At 42.7% G+C, this 19889-nt stretch overlaps 1 protein-coding gene across 1 annotated transcript; it reads right to left on the reverse strand.

Annotated features, from left to right (window-relative positions):
* Positions 1-445: 445 nt before the first annotated feature.
* GINS2 (GINS complex subunit 2) lies at positions 446-19325 on the reverse strand. Its single transcript, XM_069966317.1, has 5 exons — positions 18819-19325; positions 9667-9781; positions 6691-6790; positions 1321-1447; positions 446-1008 (listed from the first exon to the last, which is right to left on the reverse strand). The coding sequence occupies exons 1-5, from the start codon at positions 18906-18908 to the stop codon at positions 883-885; spliced, it is 558 nt and encodes a 185-aa protein (XP_069822418.1). The 5' UTR covers positions 18909-19325; the 3' UTR covers positions 446-882.
* Positions 19326-19889: the final 564 nt, after the last annotated feature.

Raw genomic sequence — 19889 nt, forward strand, 5'->3', positions numbered from 1 at the left:
GTGCTTTTCCTTCAAAAATAAGGACATTTCAATGTGACCCCAAACTTTTGAACGGTAGTGTGTATATATATATATTTATATTACTTATATATTTATATACAGCATATATTTACATGCTGTTGCAAATACAGGATAACGTAAGCTATAGATTTTGCTGTGGAGTTCTGCTGTCCTTACAGCAACTGATCAGTGGTTCTTCCTGACATCTCAACATGCAAAAAGTCACTGGCTAAGGCAGGTCACTGCTATAACTGAGCAGCATCAACCAGGACCTGTCTCAGCAGCAACTTTTTATTTTAATTCTTTTGTTAATTCCAACTTTATTGACAAAAAAAAGTGTGGTTCAAGGCACCCCCTTGAAGAAAAGAATGATCCCTAATCCTATAATAATTTTAAAAGAACCAAGCTGCTTGTGAGCAGCAGAGAATGAATGAACAGAGGGAGGTAACATGTATTTGTTTATTTCACAGGTTATATCTGACACAGATATATACACAGACTGCAGACAAGGTTCAGAACCTGCAATTCCAGCACTACACGACATCACAGTTCCTATGTGCTTGATATAGTAAGACTGGAGAATAGGTATTCTTGTTAATGGATCTGGTGTCTGGTAAGTGTATATTTACCAACGTGTTTCACCTGAAGCAATGACAGCAGAGTGCCACAGGTATATAAATATAGCCTTTCCGTCATAGCAGCAGGACAGCGTAACAGCAGGGTTTTTTTCCACTTGGCTGTTTGCAGGCCAGGAGTACAGATGATATCTGTATATGCCAGGGAACTAAGCTTTGGCATGGAGTACATGACAGTAAGTCACAATGACCTCAGCAAGCGGCTAATTCCATTCCCCTTTTTAATTATTTTGGCCCAGTGGGTGGGTTAGTATTCCTGGGACTGTCCATCCTCCGAGTGCTGCAGGCTGGTTCGCAATTTGTACATGTGGTTTAGAGACTCCGTGAAAAAAGTTCCAATGGTGTTAATTTCCATCAGCGTCAAGTTATCCAGCTGGTAAATGAGAAGAGAGAGACGTGTAACAGCAGGAGGATCACTGGCAGGCCATTACATGCGTTTAATCAGAGGAGATGAAGACGGACACAGAATTGTTCAGCCAAGCTGGACAAAGGCTTAGAGAATCACATGTATTTATTGATACCTATATGACAAAAGTCACTTCAATTCCACCAATCTGTGCAGTGATGTGAACCCTCAGAACGGACACATTCTTACCACCATTTATATTTCTGACTCTGTGTGTGCATATAAAACATTAGACTGAGAACAAGCTCACCCATACCACAGCTCCGACCCCATTTGTACCTTGGCATGGGCTTCCTGCTCCCGCACAAAGCTGTCAGCAGACAACCGGAGCTTGGCAATCCGAGTATCCCATGCGTCTTTAACTAGCGTCCTGATATCATCAGCCTTTGGGATGTTGTCTGAGGCACTAAGAAGAGAAAACACAATGCTTATAACACTGGCCGTAACTATTTCCAGTAAATGTGACAATATGTGGATAAAACACATTGCTCTTATTAGTTTACATGTGCTGAAGATGGGTGCTCTGGTCATGACCATGGCCAAAAACCAACTATTACCGCTTGATATTCAGTAATCTCACGTCACTTTTATGGAATCATTGCCAATACTCCACAATGTATTCTTAAAGAGGTTTCCCACTTTGGACATTCTCTTGTTAAAAAGTCCACCAAATAAATAATATATATATTTATTATTATTAATTTAATTTATTTAATTGGTGGACTTTTTAACAAGAGAAAGTCCAAAGTGGGAAATAAATATATATATATATATATATATATATATATATATATATATATATATATATATATATACACATACATATATACATATATATATATATATATATATATATATATATATATATATAGTGCTGGCCAAAAGTATTGGCACCACTGCAATTCTGTCAGATAATACTCAATTTCTTCATCACAAATGCTTTGGTATTAATCTCTTCATTTAATTTGTCTTCAATGGAAAACCACAAAAAGAATTGTCAAAAAGCCAAATTGGATAAAATTCTACACCAAACATAAAAAGGGAGTGGACAAAAGTATTGGCACCCTTAGGGCCCTTTTACACGGAAAGATTATCTGCCAAAGATTTGAAGCCAAAACCAGGAATGGATTTGAAAAGAGGAGAAATCTCAGGCTTTCCTTTATTACCTGATCTCTGTTTATAGTCCATTCCTGGCTTTGGCTTAAAATCTTTGGCAGATAATCTTTCCAAGTAAAAGGGCCCTTAGAAAAATCATGTGATGCTTCTCTAATTTGTGTAATTAACAGCACCTGTTACTTACCTGTGGCACATAACAGGTGGTGACAATAACTAGATCTCACTTGCAGCCAGTTGAAATGGATTAAAGTTGACTCAACCTCTGTCCTGTGTCCTTGTGTGTACCACATTGAGCATGGAGAAAAGAAAAAAGACCAAAGAACTGTCTGAGGATTTGAGAAGCAAAATTGTGCGGAAGCATGAGCAATCTCAAGGCTACAAGTCCATCTCCTAAGACCTGAATGTTCCTGTGTCTACAGTGCGCAGGGCTAACCTTCCTAGATGTGGACAGAAAAGAAAAATTGACGAGAGATTTCAACAAAAGATTATCCACCATCCGCACAAAGAACCTCGACTAACATCCAAACAAGTTCTAGCTGCCCTGCAGTTCGAGGGTACAACAGTGTCAACCGGTACTATCCGTCGGCATCTGAATGAGAAGGGACTCTATGGTAGAATACCCAGGAAGACCCCACTTCTGACCGAGAGACATAAAAAAGCCAGGCTGGAGTTTGCCAAAACTTACCTGAGAAAGCCAAAAACTTTTTGGAAGCATGTCCTCTGGTCAGATGGGACAATATTAGAGCTTTTGGGAAAAAGGCATCAACATAGAGTTTACAGAGAACATAGAGAATCCAAAATTGACACTATCTGTTCTGACATCACCTCCCAGCCCCATAGATCCCAAACCCTCTCCCACCTTCTCTTCACTCTCTGCTTTTGATCCAGTGACAGAGGAAGAAGTGGCCAAGCTCCTCTCGTCCCACTACCTGCCCTAGTGACCCTATTCCCTCACACCTCCTCCAGTCCCTCTCTCCTGGCGTCACTACTCACATCAACCTCTCCCTCTCCTCTGGGATCTTTCCCTCCTCATTCAAACACTCTGTAACTACCCCGCTACTGAAAAGCCAACTATCGACCTGTCTCTAATCTGCCTTTCATCTCTAAACTCCTGGAATGTCTTGTCTACTCTCGCCTAACCCGCTATGGGCCCTATTCCACCGGACGATTATCGTTCACATAATCGTTAACGATCTCAAACGACCGCTATTGTGAAAGACCTGAAAACGTTCATTTCCATGGAACAATAATCGTTACTTATGATCGTATTTGTGATAGTTTTTTCTTCGCTATTGCGTTCGTATCTACTGCAAACACTGTCTTATTCAATGCAAACAATTTGCGAACGTTTTGCGAACGAGCAACAATAAAAATAGGTCCAGGACTTATAAAGCGATCAACGATTTCTCGTTCGGTCGTTAATCGTTAACTGCATTTCAACAGAGCGATTATCACTTAGATTCGAACGATTTAATGATAATCTGAACAATAATCGTCCAGTGGAATAGGGCCCTATCTCTCTGATAACTCTCTTCTTGACCCTCTACAGTCCGGCTTCCGATCCCTTCACTCCATTGAAACTGCTCTCACCAAGGTGTCAAACGACCTCCTGAAGGCCAAGTCACAAGGAAACTACTCCTTGCTGATTCTCCTGGATCTTTCAGCAGTGTCTGACACTGTAGACCACCAGCTCCTCCTCTCTATGCTCAGCTCTCTTGGTCTTAAGGACTCTGTTCTCTCCCGTTTCTCTTCCTACCTCTCTGACCGCTCCTTCAGTGTATCCTTCTTGGGCTCTACTTCTCCCTTACCTCTCTGTTGGGGTTCCCCAGGGATCAGTCCTGGGTCCCCTCCTCTTCTCCCTCTATACAGCCCCCATCGGAGAAACCATCAGCAGGTTTGGCCTGCAATACCATCTCCATGCCGATGACACCCAGCTATATACTTCTTCCCGTGACATCACTCCTGCCTTCCTGCAAAAAACTAGCGACTGTCTATCTGCTCTCTCTAAAACTATGACCTTTCTGTTTCTCAAACGTAATCTCTCTAAAACTGAACTTCTTGTATTTCCTCCCTCTAACAAACCTAAACCCGACATCTCCCTCTCAGTCTGTGGTACTAGCATAACTCCTGTGCATCAAGCTGGATGTCTGGGGGTTATGCTAGACTCCGATCTATCCTTCACTCCCTACATCCAAGCTCTTACACGCTCCTGTCATCTTCATCTCAAAAACATCTCCAGAATCCGCCCATTTCTCACCACTGACACCACTCAAACTCTGACTGTCGCCCTGATCCACTCTCGTCTTGACTATTGTAACTACCTACTAATCGGTCTTCCCCTCTCTAAGCTCTCCACTCTCCAGTCTATCCTGAACGCAGCAGCCAGGCTAATCTTCCTCTCCAGCCCTTATACTGACGTCTCCCCCCTGTGCCAGTCACTGCACTGGTTACCGATTAAATACACAATACATTTCAAACTCCTCACCCTCACCCATAAAGCTCCCCACAACTCTGCCCCTCCGTACATCTCCTCCCTCATCTCCACCTATCATCCTTCCCGTGCTCTGCGTTCTGCTAACATCTTCCTTAATCAGAACCTCTCACTCCCGCCTCCAAGACTTTTCTCGTGCTGCACCAGTTCTCTGGAACTCCCTACCCAAAGCGCTCAGACTAATTTCCAACACCCCCAATTTCAAGCGTGCTCTAAAGACTCATCTCTTCAGGTGCGCTTATAACATTTCCTAATCTTGTCTCCCTCTCTGCTCTCCCGTCTCCATTCTCTCTATAACCTCTTTGTTGCCATCTACTTTGTACTTGCTACCTTAGCTCAGAAAATGGCTTGTGACTGGCTCGCCCAATCACCTATAGGCGTTCCTGTGATTCTATGTACAGTGACTGGAACATCGACAAATAAAGCCCTTGTTGCCTCTCGTGTCACCTCCAGTCATCCAAGTCTGTACGCTCTCGAGAGCAGGTCTCTAATTTTGTATTTGTAATTTTATTTTTATTTATTTATTGTATAATTTAATATAAATATAACCTATATTTAAATAAGCGCAACAGAATCTGTTGGCGCTATACAAATAATATTTTTTATTATTATTACTACTACAGGGGAGAAAAAAAAAAAAAAAAAAAAAAAAGAGGCCTTCAAAGAAAAGAACACTGTCCCTACAGTCAAACATGGCGGAGGTTCCCTGATGTTTTAAGGTTGCTTTACTGCCTCTGGCACTGGACTGCTTGATTTTGTGCATGGCATTATTAAGTCTGACTAGGGCCCAGTGTGAGAAAGCTTGGTCTCCATCAGAGGTCATGGGTCTTCCAGCAGGACAATGACCCAAAACACACTTCAAAAAGCACTAGAAAATGGTTTGAGGGAAAGCACTGGAGACTTCTAAAGTGGCCAGCAATGAGTCCAGACCTGAATCCCATAGAACACCTGTGGAAAGATCTCAAAATGAAAGTTTGGAGAAGACACCCTTCAAATGTCAGGGACCTGATGCAATTTGCCAAAGAAGAATGGTCTAAAATTCCAGCAGAGCATTGTAAGAAACTCATTGGTGGTTACCAGAAGCGGTTGTTCGCAGTTATTTTGTCTAAAGGTTGTGCTACCAAGTATTAGACTGAGGGTGCCAATACTTTTGTCCGGCCCATTTTTGGAGTTTTGTGCAAAATTATCAATGATTTTACTTTTTTTTCATTCTCTTTTGTATTTTTTCATTGCAAGCAAAATAAATGAAGATATTATTACCATTTGTAATTGCAATCATTTTCTGGAAGAAATTGAGTATTATCTGACAGAATTTCAGGGGTGCCAATACTTTTGGCCAGCACTGTATACTGTAAACATGCAGTGCATAAGGAGCAATATACTGGACCAATGGACCCTGCTGAATAAATTATAGAGGGGGATGTTATTGGCAATTCTCTGTACTTAGTACTTAATCATTATTATTACCTAGAGACCTGCACATTCTATGAGAATGCTGCTGATTCATGCAATAATATGGAAAGACAAAAAAAGTAATGGTGTAGACTAATATTGATTTATCAATTTCTGCCACAGATGTAAGTGAAGGTCATCACTAAACAACTCACCCTGACAGTATAGTCAGGCCCAGAGTCTTCACTCTCAGATGAAATTAGGATCCACTAGAATTAGGGTCCTTTTACAAGCCTCGATGCAAGCGCGCACTGATCAGCCGGATTGGAGCTTGTTACAGCGCCTTCAGATAGCACAATTAATCGTGCTGCTGGGCTGCACAAATGATCACTGTATTGTTCGTTCGGCCATTTAAATATACTGCTAACGGCCGCACATCTCTAGTTTAGAGACAGAGAGTCTGGCCTATAGTGATATATTTTAGCGCAACACAAAAAATGCGATCAGCCAATGAGCGGCCATTTTCCCACTCCTCTGCTGATTGCTGACAAAGCTCCTTGTGGAAAAGGGGCTTTACTCATGTTCCCTTTGCATTCAGTTTCCATTTTCTCTGTATACTTACATAAATATGTCAAATGTCTTGTACTTACTGATTTAACAATAATTTGGTAAGTTCCATGTAATGTGGATTAGGCATTGGTGTGAATGTATCTTCCCTCCGTTCATTGTCTCTGATTTCCTCCAGCTTGTCTAAAATGTATGTAAAAAGAGCTCAGATTTATAACAGAAACACCCATGAAACCACCCCAGCAGCAGAAACCAAAAAAACATTTTATGTTTAAGAAAAAAGGTCTGCACACAGTGTATTTTACTAGAAAGGACTGGAAAAATCACTACTTAGAAGGAAATCTGTCTGTTAGGACAAGGAGACATTTCATATCTGTCTGTGCTGTGCAAGCTCAGCTCCAAGCAGGGATGGGAGTGGAAGGAAGGGGTGTTCAGGCTGAAAGTAGAACAGGAACTTAAGAAAGCCTCTCTTACACTATGCACTATGTTGTGAATGCACAGATCAATATATAAAAGTAACCATGCGTCTTCTTGTCCTAACAGTTTGCATTTGGTAGATTCATTTTAATGGAAATCTGTCACACTGAATACACAGATTGCTGTCAATCACTGAGTAGGACCATCCACTTGAACACTCAACCCAGAGTGAGCAAAGATTTACATGGATAAATGACAAACTATCCTGGAACTTTTCCCACAAATCAATCTACTCAGTTCCTCCTGCTCTATAACACGGTGCCCACAGACTAGACTGCATTTTCAATATGACAGGTTCCCCTATGTACGAATAGTACACCTAAGCATGCTTATGGGTGCCTTCACACAGGACGACTTGCAGCGGTCTCCCGCTGTCTGTATACATTCTCTTTCTCCCGACTTCCTGCTCTGCCGCCCAGCCAATCAGTGTGTTGCGCAGCCGCAGCCACTGATTGGCTGGGTGGGAGAACAGGAAGCCGGGACCCCATGCAGCAAGGAGACAGGTAATGTATACAGACAGCGTGGGAGCCGATTAAGGGGGCGGGTGAATTACATACTATGAAGTCACAGGGACCTGCCAGGACCTTGCCTCGTAGCAGATCTCGCTGCAAAACACCCTTAAGAGGAAATATGGTCAGGCAGCCCTTGGATGGGCTTTAATGGACCCTGTGCTTTCTGCCTATACAAAGGTCTTCCCATCCACCCCTAGCACCACAAGCTAGCTCAAGCTCAAGATAGGTGGGAAGTAGTTAAAAGGAATCTGTAAGGTCCGCACCAGGTACAGAGCTGCAGACAAAGGCAGATAGGTGAGGTACAAAAAGTTACAAATAATGCTTTTGTCTGTGCTCATGGCCATTTGCAGTTATAAAACTATTTTTCCTTGGAAGCTGAAGTGCCGCGGAAGCTGATTCACAGCATGCATAACTTTTTCCTTTCATACCCTCCCTGTCTTCACTGAGAGGTGGGGAGGAGGTGTGCATGCTGTGACTCGGCTTCATTTCTGTGGCACTTCAGCTACCAAGGAAAAATGTAAATGTCCCTCATCATAGGCATCGTGTGTTTTACTTCCCCATCACACATCTGCCTATGCCGGCATCCCTGTACCTGCTATGGATCTGACAGATTCCCTTTAAACCAAGACCCCCTCCCAACTGCTAGGATAAAGGGGCAGTACTCAGATTTTAGATCTTCATATCCCTAGCCTGCCTCGCCACAAAAATGCAAGTACATTATTATGATTGATTAATTTCTACGAAAATATACCATGCTCAGAGATCAAAAGATCTCAGGTAAAAACCAAAGTCACACAACAGTCAAGAGACAGGTAATACAATACCAGGGGAGTTACTTATTACACTGGTGTAAAGTAGGTCTGGCTCAGCAGCTTCTTCCTAATGTCCTACATGATCCTGGGGCAACTTCTGAGGGAATAAGGCAAAGGTATAAAGCAGCTTCCTGTGTGTGCAGTGGATGCAGCCAGTCTCCAGCCTCCATGTCTTGAACAACTCAGAACTAAATCAAGCAGATGGTCTTTTCCTGCTGACAATTTTCTATGTTTCTAACTAAATATTCACCAAACACAAAGAAATACTGCTAAAAATGCCAGATACCTGTGATGCAGAGGTCGGACATCAGCACAGATTTATGAGCTCTCTGTCAGCGTCTGCACTCCTGAATCATTGCGGTCCCACAGGAACTACTTACTCAGCCAGTCAGTGACTGCCGCTGTGTCCTACCTTACTCACAGATTGGCTGAATATGCATTACTGAGTGGGGCTGTGACATCAAAGGACACCACACTGAGGACAGAGGTTACTGCTACACTACTTATATCTTCTCCTCCTCCTCTATATTACACAGGATATCTTCATATTACACTGCTGCCCATATACAGTCATCCAGCATCCAGGAAGAGACCAGCACAGATCTCCCCCCACACAATGGACTCTTCCAGCTCAGAAACAAGCTGCCAAATAGTGACCGACATCACCTCCCTGACCACCCTTATGTAATAGGGCCAGTGCTTTATTACTGAAATAAATTGTGTAACTAAATGTATGTGAGAAAGTGTTTTCCTGATTTATTTATAAATTAAATTACATTGGTAGAACATAAAATATATTACTGAGGAACATTTTAAAAAATTCATATAAAAATTCAATGATAAAATTTAATTTATTTTTTTTATATAAAGCTGGAGTTGGTAAAATTTTTTCCCCAAATCCAACCAAAACTAGCTCCATCTATGCCCTGCTGGCTAGTCCTCGAGGAATTTTACTTATCCCTAGAACCAAAGCTGCTGTTTGGCATTACTTATACAATGTCACCCCTGTAGGGATTGTGATCCACATCTAATCACTGAATGGAGCTGTTTTGTAACACCAGACCCAGAACATGGTCAGACATGACAGTGCGTGGAAGAAATGCCAAAGGGGCTACAGCATTGTGATTCTAGGAATTGGTGTTCTCCAAGGTCCAACCACCATCCATTGATCCACTGATGACATATCCTACCACCCTGATAAACTTCAAAAGTGCAGCTTTAGGACATCTCTTTAAATATACACAATTGACGGTCTTACCGACATCCATCCACTCTGGAGGAACAATGCGACATTTCTGACGTTGCTTCAGGTTTATAGCCAGCCACAGAGGCACCTGCACAGGGAGACCAGGGTTGAATGGACCTATATCACCCTAAAGTAAAATAGAAAAATAGGTAAGGGCACAAATATACATGGAATATTCAGCTTATCGTGGGCAACAAAGAAATGTATAGAGTATATGAGAATCCTTGAGCCACCCTCTTCGGCCATGTGTCTGCCACTAAATCACATTATATATACAAAAACTGCATTGAATACAATCATCAGCAATTAGCCATAAGAAAGATATGAATCCTGGAGATGCTTCTGATCTGCAGGTGACGGGAACATAGAGAGTAAATGACAGATGTGTGAAACATGACCCAACAATTGTAGGCATGCTGCCCAGGAGGTATGGTAGTAGCACGAACTTAAAGGGATTGTCGAGGCTCAGAAAAACATGGCCATTTTCCTCCAGAAAGAGCACTTCTTTTGTCCTCAGAGTGAGTGTGGGTTTTGCAGCTCTGTGACATTCATATGAAAGGAGCTGAAGTGTAATAACGCACACAACCTGAGGACAGGGGTAGTGCTTTTTATGCAAGAAAGTAGCTTTGCTTTTTCGAATCCTTGATAACCCCTTTAAAAGAAAATCAAGAATTAAACCCTTGCCACAAAACGACATTGGAATAAGCTGAATAAATATTGAGTGTTATTTCTCAGTTAGTATTTGCTGTGTTAGAGGGGAAAAAATGATTAAAATAGAATATCTGCCAGAAAAATGAAAATTTTATATTTCTCCTCAGAGCTTAAATTTCTACGAAACACCTAAAGGGTTAATAAACTTATGAAATTATACTTTGAATACTTTGAGGGGTGCAGTTTTTACAGTGGAGGGATTTATGGTGGGAAAATACAGGCCCCCCAAATCCACTTCAGAACTGAACTGGTCCCTAATAAAATCAGAATTTGAAATTTTCCTGGAAATTTGAAAAATTAATGCAAAACTTTAAAGCCCTCTAACATCCTAACAAGTAAAAGGATGTTCACCAAATGACATCACCATAAAGTAGACATGTTGTAGATGTTTCAGTAATAATTAGTTCATGTGGCATAACTATTTTTCTTAGGAAAAGAGAATTTTGAATATAAAGAAACGTAAAATTTTTTTAAGTTTGTGCACAAATGTGTTCTTTTACAAAAAAACTACTGAATGCATCAACCAAAGTATACCACAAACATAAAGAGCAATACGTCACAAAAAACAATCTCAGAATAACCGCAATAGCTAAAAGCATCGCAGAGTTACCACTACATAAAGAGACACAGGTCAGATTTGAAAAATAGGCCCCGGGCATTAAGGCCAAAACAGGGACTTAAAGGGACTTTTTGGTGGGCTTTCATTTACAAGGGCATGCCCAAGAGCAGGGTATGATAGACCCCAGGCTGTTTTTCTTGCCCACTAAATGGTACTAGGGCTTGGTGATATGTCCAAAAACTAAAATCTCAATTTTTTTTTATTTATTTTTTTTTAAATTATTCTCAATTTAAATCTCATTTTTCTGGCTAATAATGATGGGTGTAGTAGTAGAGGCATAGTGGATGAGGGAAGTAGCAGTATTGGGAGCAGAAACAGATCGCTGATCTTAAGGAGACCAGCCAAACAATAACACTGCCGGTTGCTAGTAAAAGCGCTCAATGAAGTGAAATCCTAGGTGCATTGCCCCACTGGGAAGCATGAATATGCAAAAGAAGAGCCCGTGGAGCCTCATCGAAGAGTCTCAAAACATAGAACTAGCCAGATATCCCTCCGGGAAGTTTCTCTTGTGGCTCTACTAGGCATTGCTTCCACCTAGCCAGAATCCTGCTCCACACTGATGAGGGGCAACACCCCGAAACAGCTGTATGTGGATGGATACCTGGCCTTGGTTTTTGCCTTGTCATTACATTGACTTATAGGGCCACTTAATATGGTGGTTTTGGTGGTTTCCTTACAGGAGCCACCCCTTGGCTGGGTCCTTCCCGGAGGGATATCTGGCTAGTCCTGTGTTTCGAGACTCTTCTATGAGGCTCCGCAGGCTCTTCCTTTGAGTATTGGGAGTAGTAGCAGCAATAGTAGTGGGAATAATAGCAGTATTGGGAGTAGTAGTATTGGAAGAGGGAGTAGCAGTAGTAGAAGTATTAGGAGAAGTAGTAGTTGCTGTAGTAGTAGTAGTATTAGTAGTGTTAGGTAGGCGTGGGGGGTAGCCTTGCCGAGTCCTTCCCCGCTCTTTCTTGCCTCAGGTGCTCATCAGTGCCCAGCCACTACTGCTCCTCTTCGATCTCTAACGGGCGGGCAGTTGCCCAGCAGGGGTCACCCTGACCTGCAGGAGGCACAGCTTTCCGCTCCGGGTCGGTCAGACTCCTTGGTCAAACTGAAGGCCGCCCAGTCCCTGTGCCACTAATCCAGAGCGCACCTTTTTTTTTTTTTTTTTTTAATGAATTTCTGATTTTCGATAAAAATCAATTCTCAAATTCTGGACGAATTAATCGAATCAATTTGATTAATCACTCAGCCCTCAGTTGCTCTAACATGTTTCAAGCGGGTTGTTACTTTTACAGCATTAGTGTTATTGTGCAGACCAAATCTTAGCACTATACCTAGAATTACATATTTTTTAACTCATTGAGATGGTATTAGGATTGTATCTTTGAGATTTTATTTTGACTACATAAACATGGTTTATGATTTACAGATCATGTTTATGGAATTTACAGCTTAAGGCTATGTTCACACTACGTAAAACTACGGTCGTAGTTCTCGCCGCAGAACTACGGCGGTAGTTTTGTGGTGTGTGACGTAGCTTTAAGTTGAATGGGATTCCAGCTGGAGTGTACACACATCATATACGCTCCGGCCGGGAGCCCGTGCGGCGCCGGAACAAAACTGACAGGTCAGTTTTCTGCGGCCGGAATTCAGTGAATTCCGGCCGCTAAAGGACCTGTCAGTGCACACAGTGAAGCGAGCGGCTCCGGCCGCTTGCTTCACTGTGCGCTATGGGAAGCTCTGATGCGGGCGCACGCTAATGCGCCCGCATCAGAGCTCCGCGGCCGGACGGATCATTCGGCAGGTACCAAGTACCGGTGATGATCCGGGCACAGGCCGGCCGTTCCGTGACCCGGCCGGGGTCACGGAACGGCCGGTCTGATACGCCGTGTGAACATAGCCTAATAAATTACTCCGAAAAATGCAGCTCTGCATTTAGAGCCTCAGGCTATGGAGAAATGCAGTGTTGAATTGACCGGAAAAAAAATACATATGTATTTTATATATCTGCAAGACAGCAAAAATGTTGAAAACAACATATAATACAACCGTATGTCTCTAAATAATATCACCATACAGTCATACTATGACAGACCAAATTCAGTATGTAAAGACCAATAATACCAAACTACAAGGGGCGAATTATACCATGAACACTACTATTACCACTACACAGTGGCTGGATAATATCACCATATCATTACTGGGTAAAAGCCACTATACACAGACCAACATTACCAATAATACTGGCACACCAGAAACACACATTACCATCACAGTGAGACTGACCTTTAGCATCCACTGGACAAACAACTAAGGCCTTATTTACACGTCCCATAATTTAAAGATCCGTATTTCCGTATTCGAGTTAGTGCACATTGATGTCTACTGGGATATTCACACTATCAGTAGATTACAAGGATGCAAACCAATGCAGAAAAAAAGGACATGTCCTAGTGCAGACCCAGATTTTTATTTTTTTTACGATCCTCTTGTAGAAATTAATGGGATAGTCTTTTTTTATAGATTGTAACCTGTTTGGCATTAACCCCTTGCCTCCGCAGCCTGTTTTGGCCTTAAAGGACAAGTGCCACGGCAGCAGGAGAGAGGGTATGAGGGAAGGGGGAGAGAGGGTATGAGGGGAGGGGGGAGCTGCCTATGTGCCGGAGTCAGTCTGAGGGAAGATAAGCAAGTGAGATGTGACAACTGATGGCTTGCAGTTGTTCAGCCAATCGGAGGTGAGCAAGCCTGTCACCTGACAAGGCAGGGGAGGGGGGAGGCTAGTGTAACAGGAGAAGGAGCTGAGAGAAGAGCTTGGTGACGGTGTCGACAGTAATCAGGTCTGTGTGAGTCAGGACACTTCCTGCTGGGGGGTGAGGGGGGAAAAGACAGGAAGGGAGGCAGATAGGTGATTGAAGCACATTACAGAGTTATATAACTTTGTCATGTGCTTCAATTACTGGGAAAAAGTTTTTCATGGCACTTGTCCTTTAATGACAAGGACCTATTTTTCAGACCTGTCTCTCTTTATGTAGTGATAACTCTGTGATGCTTTTACCTATCGCAGTTATTCTGAGACAGTTTTTTCGTGACATATTCCTCTTTATGTTTGTGGTATACTTTGGTTGATACACTTTTGTAAAAAAACACATTTGTGCAAAAATTTACATTTATTTATATTCAAAATTCTCTTTTTCTGAGAAAAATAGTCATGCCACATATAATAATTCTTAATGCAACATCTACAACATGTCTACTTTATGGTGACGTCATTTGGTGAACGTCCTTTTACTTGTTAGGCACACGTGTCCAATGAGGAAGGAAAAATCTCCTGGCACTACCACCACAGGCTCAGTTCGGGGACAAGACACAGTCCGCTACAGGAATGAACTCCAAGCCACTATCGGTGGTGCTCAACAACAGTAAACATCTTCCATAAATAGTCCCAATAAAGAATTTGTGGCACTCTCCGTCTTCGTGGAATAAAATAGCCTTTATTGCATGGCGGCTCGGTCAGGACGCTGACAGAGTGACTGGGCTACAGCCGTTTCAAGCACGTGCGCAGCGCGTGAAACAGCTGTAGCCCAGTCACTCTGTCAGCGTCCTGACCAAGCCGCCATGCAATAAAGGCTATTTTATTCCACGAAGACGGTGAGTGCCACAAATTCTTTATTGGGACCTTTTACTTGTTAGGATGTTAGAGGTCTTCAAAATTCTGCAGCGATTTTTCAAATATCAGGTAAATGTCAAATTCAGATTTTTTTTAAGGACCAGTCCAGTTCTGAAGTGGATTTGTGGGGCCTGTATGTTAGTTACCCCCATAAATCCCTCCACTGTAAAAACTGCAAAGTATTCAAAGTAACATTTTATAAGTTTATTAACCCTTTGGGTGTTTTGCAGAGATTAAAGCAAGTTGGAGGGGAAATTAAAATTTTTCATTTTTTCGGCAGATTTTCCATTTTAATTATTTTTTTCCTCTAACACAGCAAATAATAACTGAGAAATGCAACTCAATATTTATTCCCCTTATTCCAGTGTTTCTAGAAATCCCCCATATGTGGTCGCAGTGCGTCACCTGTCTCAACCATAGGCCTCAGACATGACAGAGACCTGGTGAATTTTGGGTCTTTTTTATTTTAGTTTTTTTTTTTAGCCATTATACCATGTGACAGAGGCCTAGGGGGGACAAAATATTTGTGTAAGACAAGTTGACGTTTCCATCTGTACCATTCTGAGGGACATAAGACACCCTAATCAATATTTATTTAATATTTTATGAGGTGGTACGAATAAAAAACACAATTTAGCAGCAGTTTTTCACCATTTTTTGTACGCCATTTACTATACGTTACATATGACATGTTATCTTTATTCGTCAGGTTGGTACAATTACAGCAATATCCATTTTATATAGCTTTTGTTATAGTTTATGGCATTTATACTATATATACTGTTTGTGTCTTGCATATTGTAAGAGCAGTAATATTTTTATTTTTTCGCCAATGGAAGGGCTTTTTTTTAGCGGCATAAGATGACGTTTTTATCGGTACAGCTTTTGGATACATGTGACATTTTGATAGCTTTTTTCTATATTTTTTAGGGGGCGGGATAACAAAAAAAATTGTCATTTTGGTTAGTTCTTCACTTATTTTTTGAATGGCGTTAATCTGGCGGTATAATTAATGTAATGGGTTAATAGACGGCGTCATTACGGACGTGGAGATACCAAATATGTGTATCTAATATATAGGGGATCATTTATAAAGGGGGGATGGGGAATGTGTGTATTTTAATTATTTATGTATGTATTTATTTAATTATTTAATTTATTTGTTTTAATTATTTATTTATGTATTTTTGTGTGTGTGTGTGTTTTACTTTTGCAGGTACATATATAATACATTACAGCACATAATCAGTGCTGTAATTCTTTCCTTTATGACCTGATCTCAGTTTACAGTCTGTTTCTTGCTTTGGCTTCAAATCTTTGGCAGATAATCTGTCAGATAATCTTTCTGTGTAAATGGACCCTAACACACTGACACTCATTCAAACGATCAGGTCCCTGCAGCTGATTCAAACGATCAGTGCAGGGACCTGATCGTTCAGAACAGGGGGAGCCGGATGGGAGCACGAGCACAAGAATGAGGGGGGAGCACAGGAAGGGAGCCGAATCCGGAGGGGAGGGGGAGGAGACCGGGGGGGGGGCTGGATCGTGGCTGCAGGAGCTCGGACGTTACAGGGGGAAATAAGGAGGGCCTGGGGGGAAGATTACAGCAGTGGCGACAGGAGGAGGCAGCGTGCTATGAAATAATGTCCTGCACAGTGCAAGTGGGTAGCTTAGTAAGTCCCCGATTAAGTAGGCATATCCTCCAAAGAGGGCTGGTAATTTCCCCATTAGGTATGTATATTCCATGCTGTTCACCCCCCATCATGCAGATAAGTCTCAAACACTAGTTCGGTAGTTTCCCATTATACAGGTATGACGCCCACAGTTGTTAGGCTGTTTCCTTATTAGGTAGGTATGTGCCCTAGTAGGCAGGTACATCCTTAGGTAGTTCCCACCCTCCAGTAAGGGAAAGCATATTGTTAGGTAGCCCATCCCCCAAAAAGACAGGTATGTCCTTAGGTACTACGCCCCCCAATAGGCTGGTATGTTCTTGAGTAGGCACAGGTAAAATGTGCACAGTAGTGAATGCTGTAATGAGTAAAAAGAAATTGTAACAGGCATGGGCATACAAAGTATGTTTACAATACTCAAAATAGTTTCTAAAGCTTATAATAATACCCTTTTGATATAACTAACTTGTGCACTTAAAATTATGGACATAGAGAAAAAGACCACGGAAAAGACAAAGGTCTATGACAGTTGTTATACCCAGGAAGTTACATCTCTTGAACTGTGTATATGACAGTTACAATATGCAGGTAGTTACGTCATCACTGTCCATATGACATTTCATTATACAAAAGATGACATCACAATGGACCATATATTAGACACAGTATAAAGAGGTGTACAGGAGGTGACATCACTGCCTATATGAGTTCTTACATACAGGAGGTGACATCACTACCAGGGCTGTGGAGTCGGAGCTAGTTTTGGCTGGAGTTGGAGTCATAATAAATGTACCGACTCCAGCTCTAAAAAAAAAAAATAAATCCTTCAAAATGTTATAATTGAGTTTTTATAGGAATTAAAAAAAAAAATCATCAATATATTTTATGTTCTACCAATCGAAGGACCTATCCTCCCTATATCAGTAATAAGCACTGGCCCTAATCGATAAGGTTGGTCAGGGAGATGTTGTTCATCACTATTTGGTAGTTTGTTTCTGAGCTGGAAGAGTCCATTGTGTGGGGGAGATCTGTGCTGTTCTCTTCCTGGATGCTGGATGACTGTATATGAGCAGCAGTGTAATATGAAGATATCCTGTTTAATATAGAGGAGGAGAAGCCATAAGTAGTGTAGCAGTAAACTACAGCAGTCAATGTGGTGTTTTCTCTCGGGGAGAAGATTGTGTTTTTCTTTAGTGTGCTATGGCTGCACTAGGCTGCGTGTGTGTGTGTGCTATGGCTGCAGCGGGCTGTGCGTATGAGTGTGTACTTTGGCTGCAGCAGGCTGTGTGTGCTTGTGCTATAGATGCAGTATGGTGTGTGTGTGTGTGTGTGTGTGTGCTATGGCTGGAGGAGACGGAGACTGTGTGCGCACGCTATGACTGCAGCAGGCAGTGTGTGTGCATACATACATATAAATAGGAGTACATAGAGGACACATTTATACAGGAGTAGACATGCACAGGAGAACATGGAAGATACAGATAAGTATGTGTCTTTGTTTTTTATTATTATTTTTACTAATGGGTGTCTACATGAGGGGTGTATTCTAAAGGAAGAATTAAAGGGTTACTCTGGCGAAAATCTTTTTCCCAGTAATTGAAACACATAACAAAGTTATATAACATGTAATATGCTTCAATTACCTATCTGCTAGGGATGGTACGAACCCGAACCCTGGGAAATGATTCCCGCTGTCTGCCCTCTCCGTGGAGAGGGTGGATACAGTGGGAGGACCGCCTGGAAAACTGGGATACAGCCATAACCATAGGCTGTATCCCAGTTTTCCAGGCGGTCCTCCCGCTGTATCCACCCACTGCAAGGAGCGGGCAGACAGCGGGAATCTGATGCCCAGCGTTCAGGTTCATACGAACCCGAACCTCGGCAGATTTGGACCATCCCTACTATCTGCCCCTCTTCCTTATCTTTCCCCCCTCAATCCCCCACCAGGAAGTTAAGTAAACTCATTCATATCTGATGACATCATCAAGAGGGAGGCGGGTTTAAGCCCTGTTAGGCCAGCCTCCCTTTGTCAGATGACACAGGTTACTAAACTCTGATTGGCTGAACAAGCTGTGAGCCATCTAACAGTTTTACAGTCAGTTAGACATCACAGGAGACAAAGTGCATCATGGGAAACCCCAAACCAGTAAGTGAAGAAAAAATTAAGCCACCAACTGGAGCTTCAGGGACCTGCAAACAGCGGGAAATTCAAAAGCAGATTCAGGAGGGATGGTAAATGTAAAAACTATGTTTATGATTGATTGATTTTATTAGCAGCGGAGTACCCCATTAACCATGGGTGGGGGATTGCCAATACCCATGGGGGTTGCCTGGGAGGGGTCGATTTAGACAGCAACAATGGTAAAAACTATGAAAAATGTAAAATGTTGGCAACTACATAACATGCATGAGGTGACGTTCCCATTGTGTGTATGACACTCATACAGCGCTCACATATGTGCACCTGGTACTTGCTGCGTATACAGCATAGTACTAGGCGACTCACCCCGATCAGGTAGACCTTATCCAGGCTGAAGTTGGGGATAATAGACACCAGTTGCTTTTCCGCCAGGAACTCCACCTCAGAGGTCTCCATCTCCGCCGCCCGCTCCTGCCTGTCTGCCCAGATTTCCCGCGCTCTCGGGTTCACCAATCGGCGCTTCGTACGGCTGGATGACGCATGGTACTCCACCAGGCAGCTCCTGGAAGTGAGGGCTGGAACGCAGAACCCGGAAGTGTCCTGTAGTGAGGGGTTTTGTTTCTGGAAGCTGAAGCAGTTGGAAGCAGAGAACAGCAGCTCCTGTTATAGCATACGTAGCCGATTAACTGCGGCCTTACTTCTTGTATTTCCATCTACATAGCTATAGGTAGTGTTTATGTTGTGGCTGTAATACATGACCTAAAATGTGGCAGCATTGGGGCCGCCTGTGTGAGGTCTCCGGTGTGCGCCAAAGCCTCCGTATACCTCCCAGCCGATCCTGCGGGACAGTCCTTAGCTGTGTCCCGCCAGGTCTGTCACAGGGGGCTCATTTGCAGCAGAGACATCTTTGTAACGTAAAGCCTTGGTTTTTACTGCGTTTTGTGTGTCCTGATGAGAACAGGATGCTGATGTATACTGTGGCTAAGAGCAGCCGATGCCATTTATTACAATACTCCGAATGGAGTCACCAGGGGTGCAGCTAGGACTTATGGGGCCCCATAGCAAGAAACTGTACAGGGCCCCATGAATCCTATATGACCCCCACCCCATACTCACATCACCCGGCGCAGTCCCGCCTTTCTTCCAGATCCCTAGTATACGACTGACGTCATTGGTGCGCCAGGGAGCTAGGAGAACAGAATGCCAAGGCATGGCGCAGGGTGATATGAGTATTGGGGGGGGGGGGGGCACGGAGCCATTGGGTGCTGTGAGCCGTAGGTTAACCACATCTTGCTGGAGGGGCCAAGGCACCCCTGGCACATGGGCCCCATAGCAGTTGCATAATCTGCCTCTATGGTAGCTACGCCACTGGGAGTTACCTATTTGTGAATTCTGGCTGTATACACCAATTTTATTGGTACATAATAGTGGAATCTG

Source organism: Dendropsophus ebraccatus, chromosome 4 (assembly GCF_027789765.1).
Source record: "Dendropsophus ebraccatus isolate aDenEbr1 chromosome 4, aDenEbr1.pat, whole genome shotgun sequence".
Classification (NCBI taxonomy): Eukaryota; Metazoa; Chordata; class Amphibia; order Anura; family Hylidae; genus Dendropsophus; species Dendropsophus ebraccatus.

Coding starts and splice junctions, on each gene's coding strand:
- GINS2 (XM_069966317.1), bottom strand. CDS start 18,908: ATGGAGACCTCTGAGGTGGAGTTCCTGGCGGAAAAGCAACTGGTGTCT. Junction 6,791..9,666: donor TCCAGAGTGGATGGATGTCG/GTAAGACCGTCA, acceptor CATACATTTTAG/ACAAGCTGGAGGAAATCAGA. Junction 1,009..1,320: donor AGCAGGAAGCCCATGCCAAG/GTACAAATGGGG, acceptor CTCATTTACCAG/CTGGATAACTTGACGCTGAT.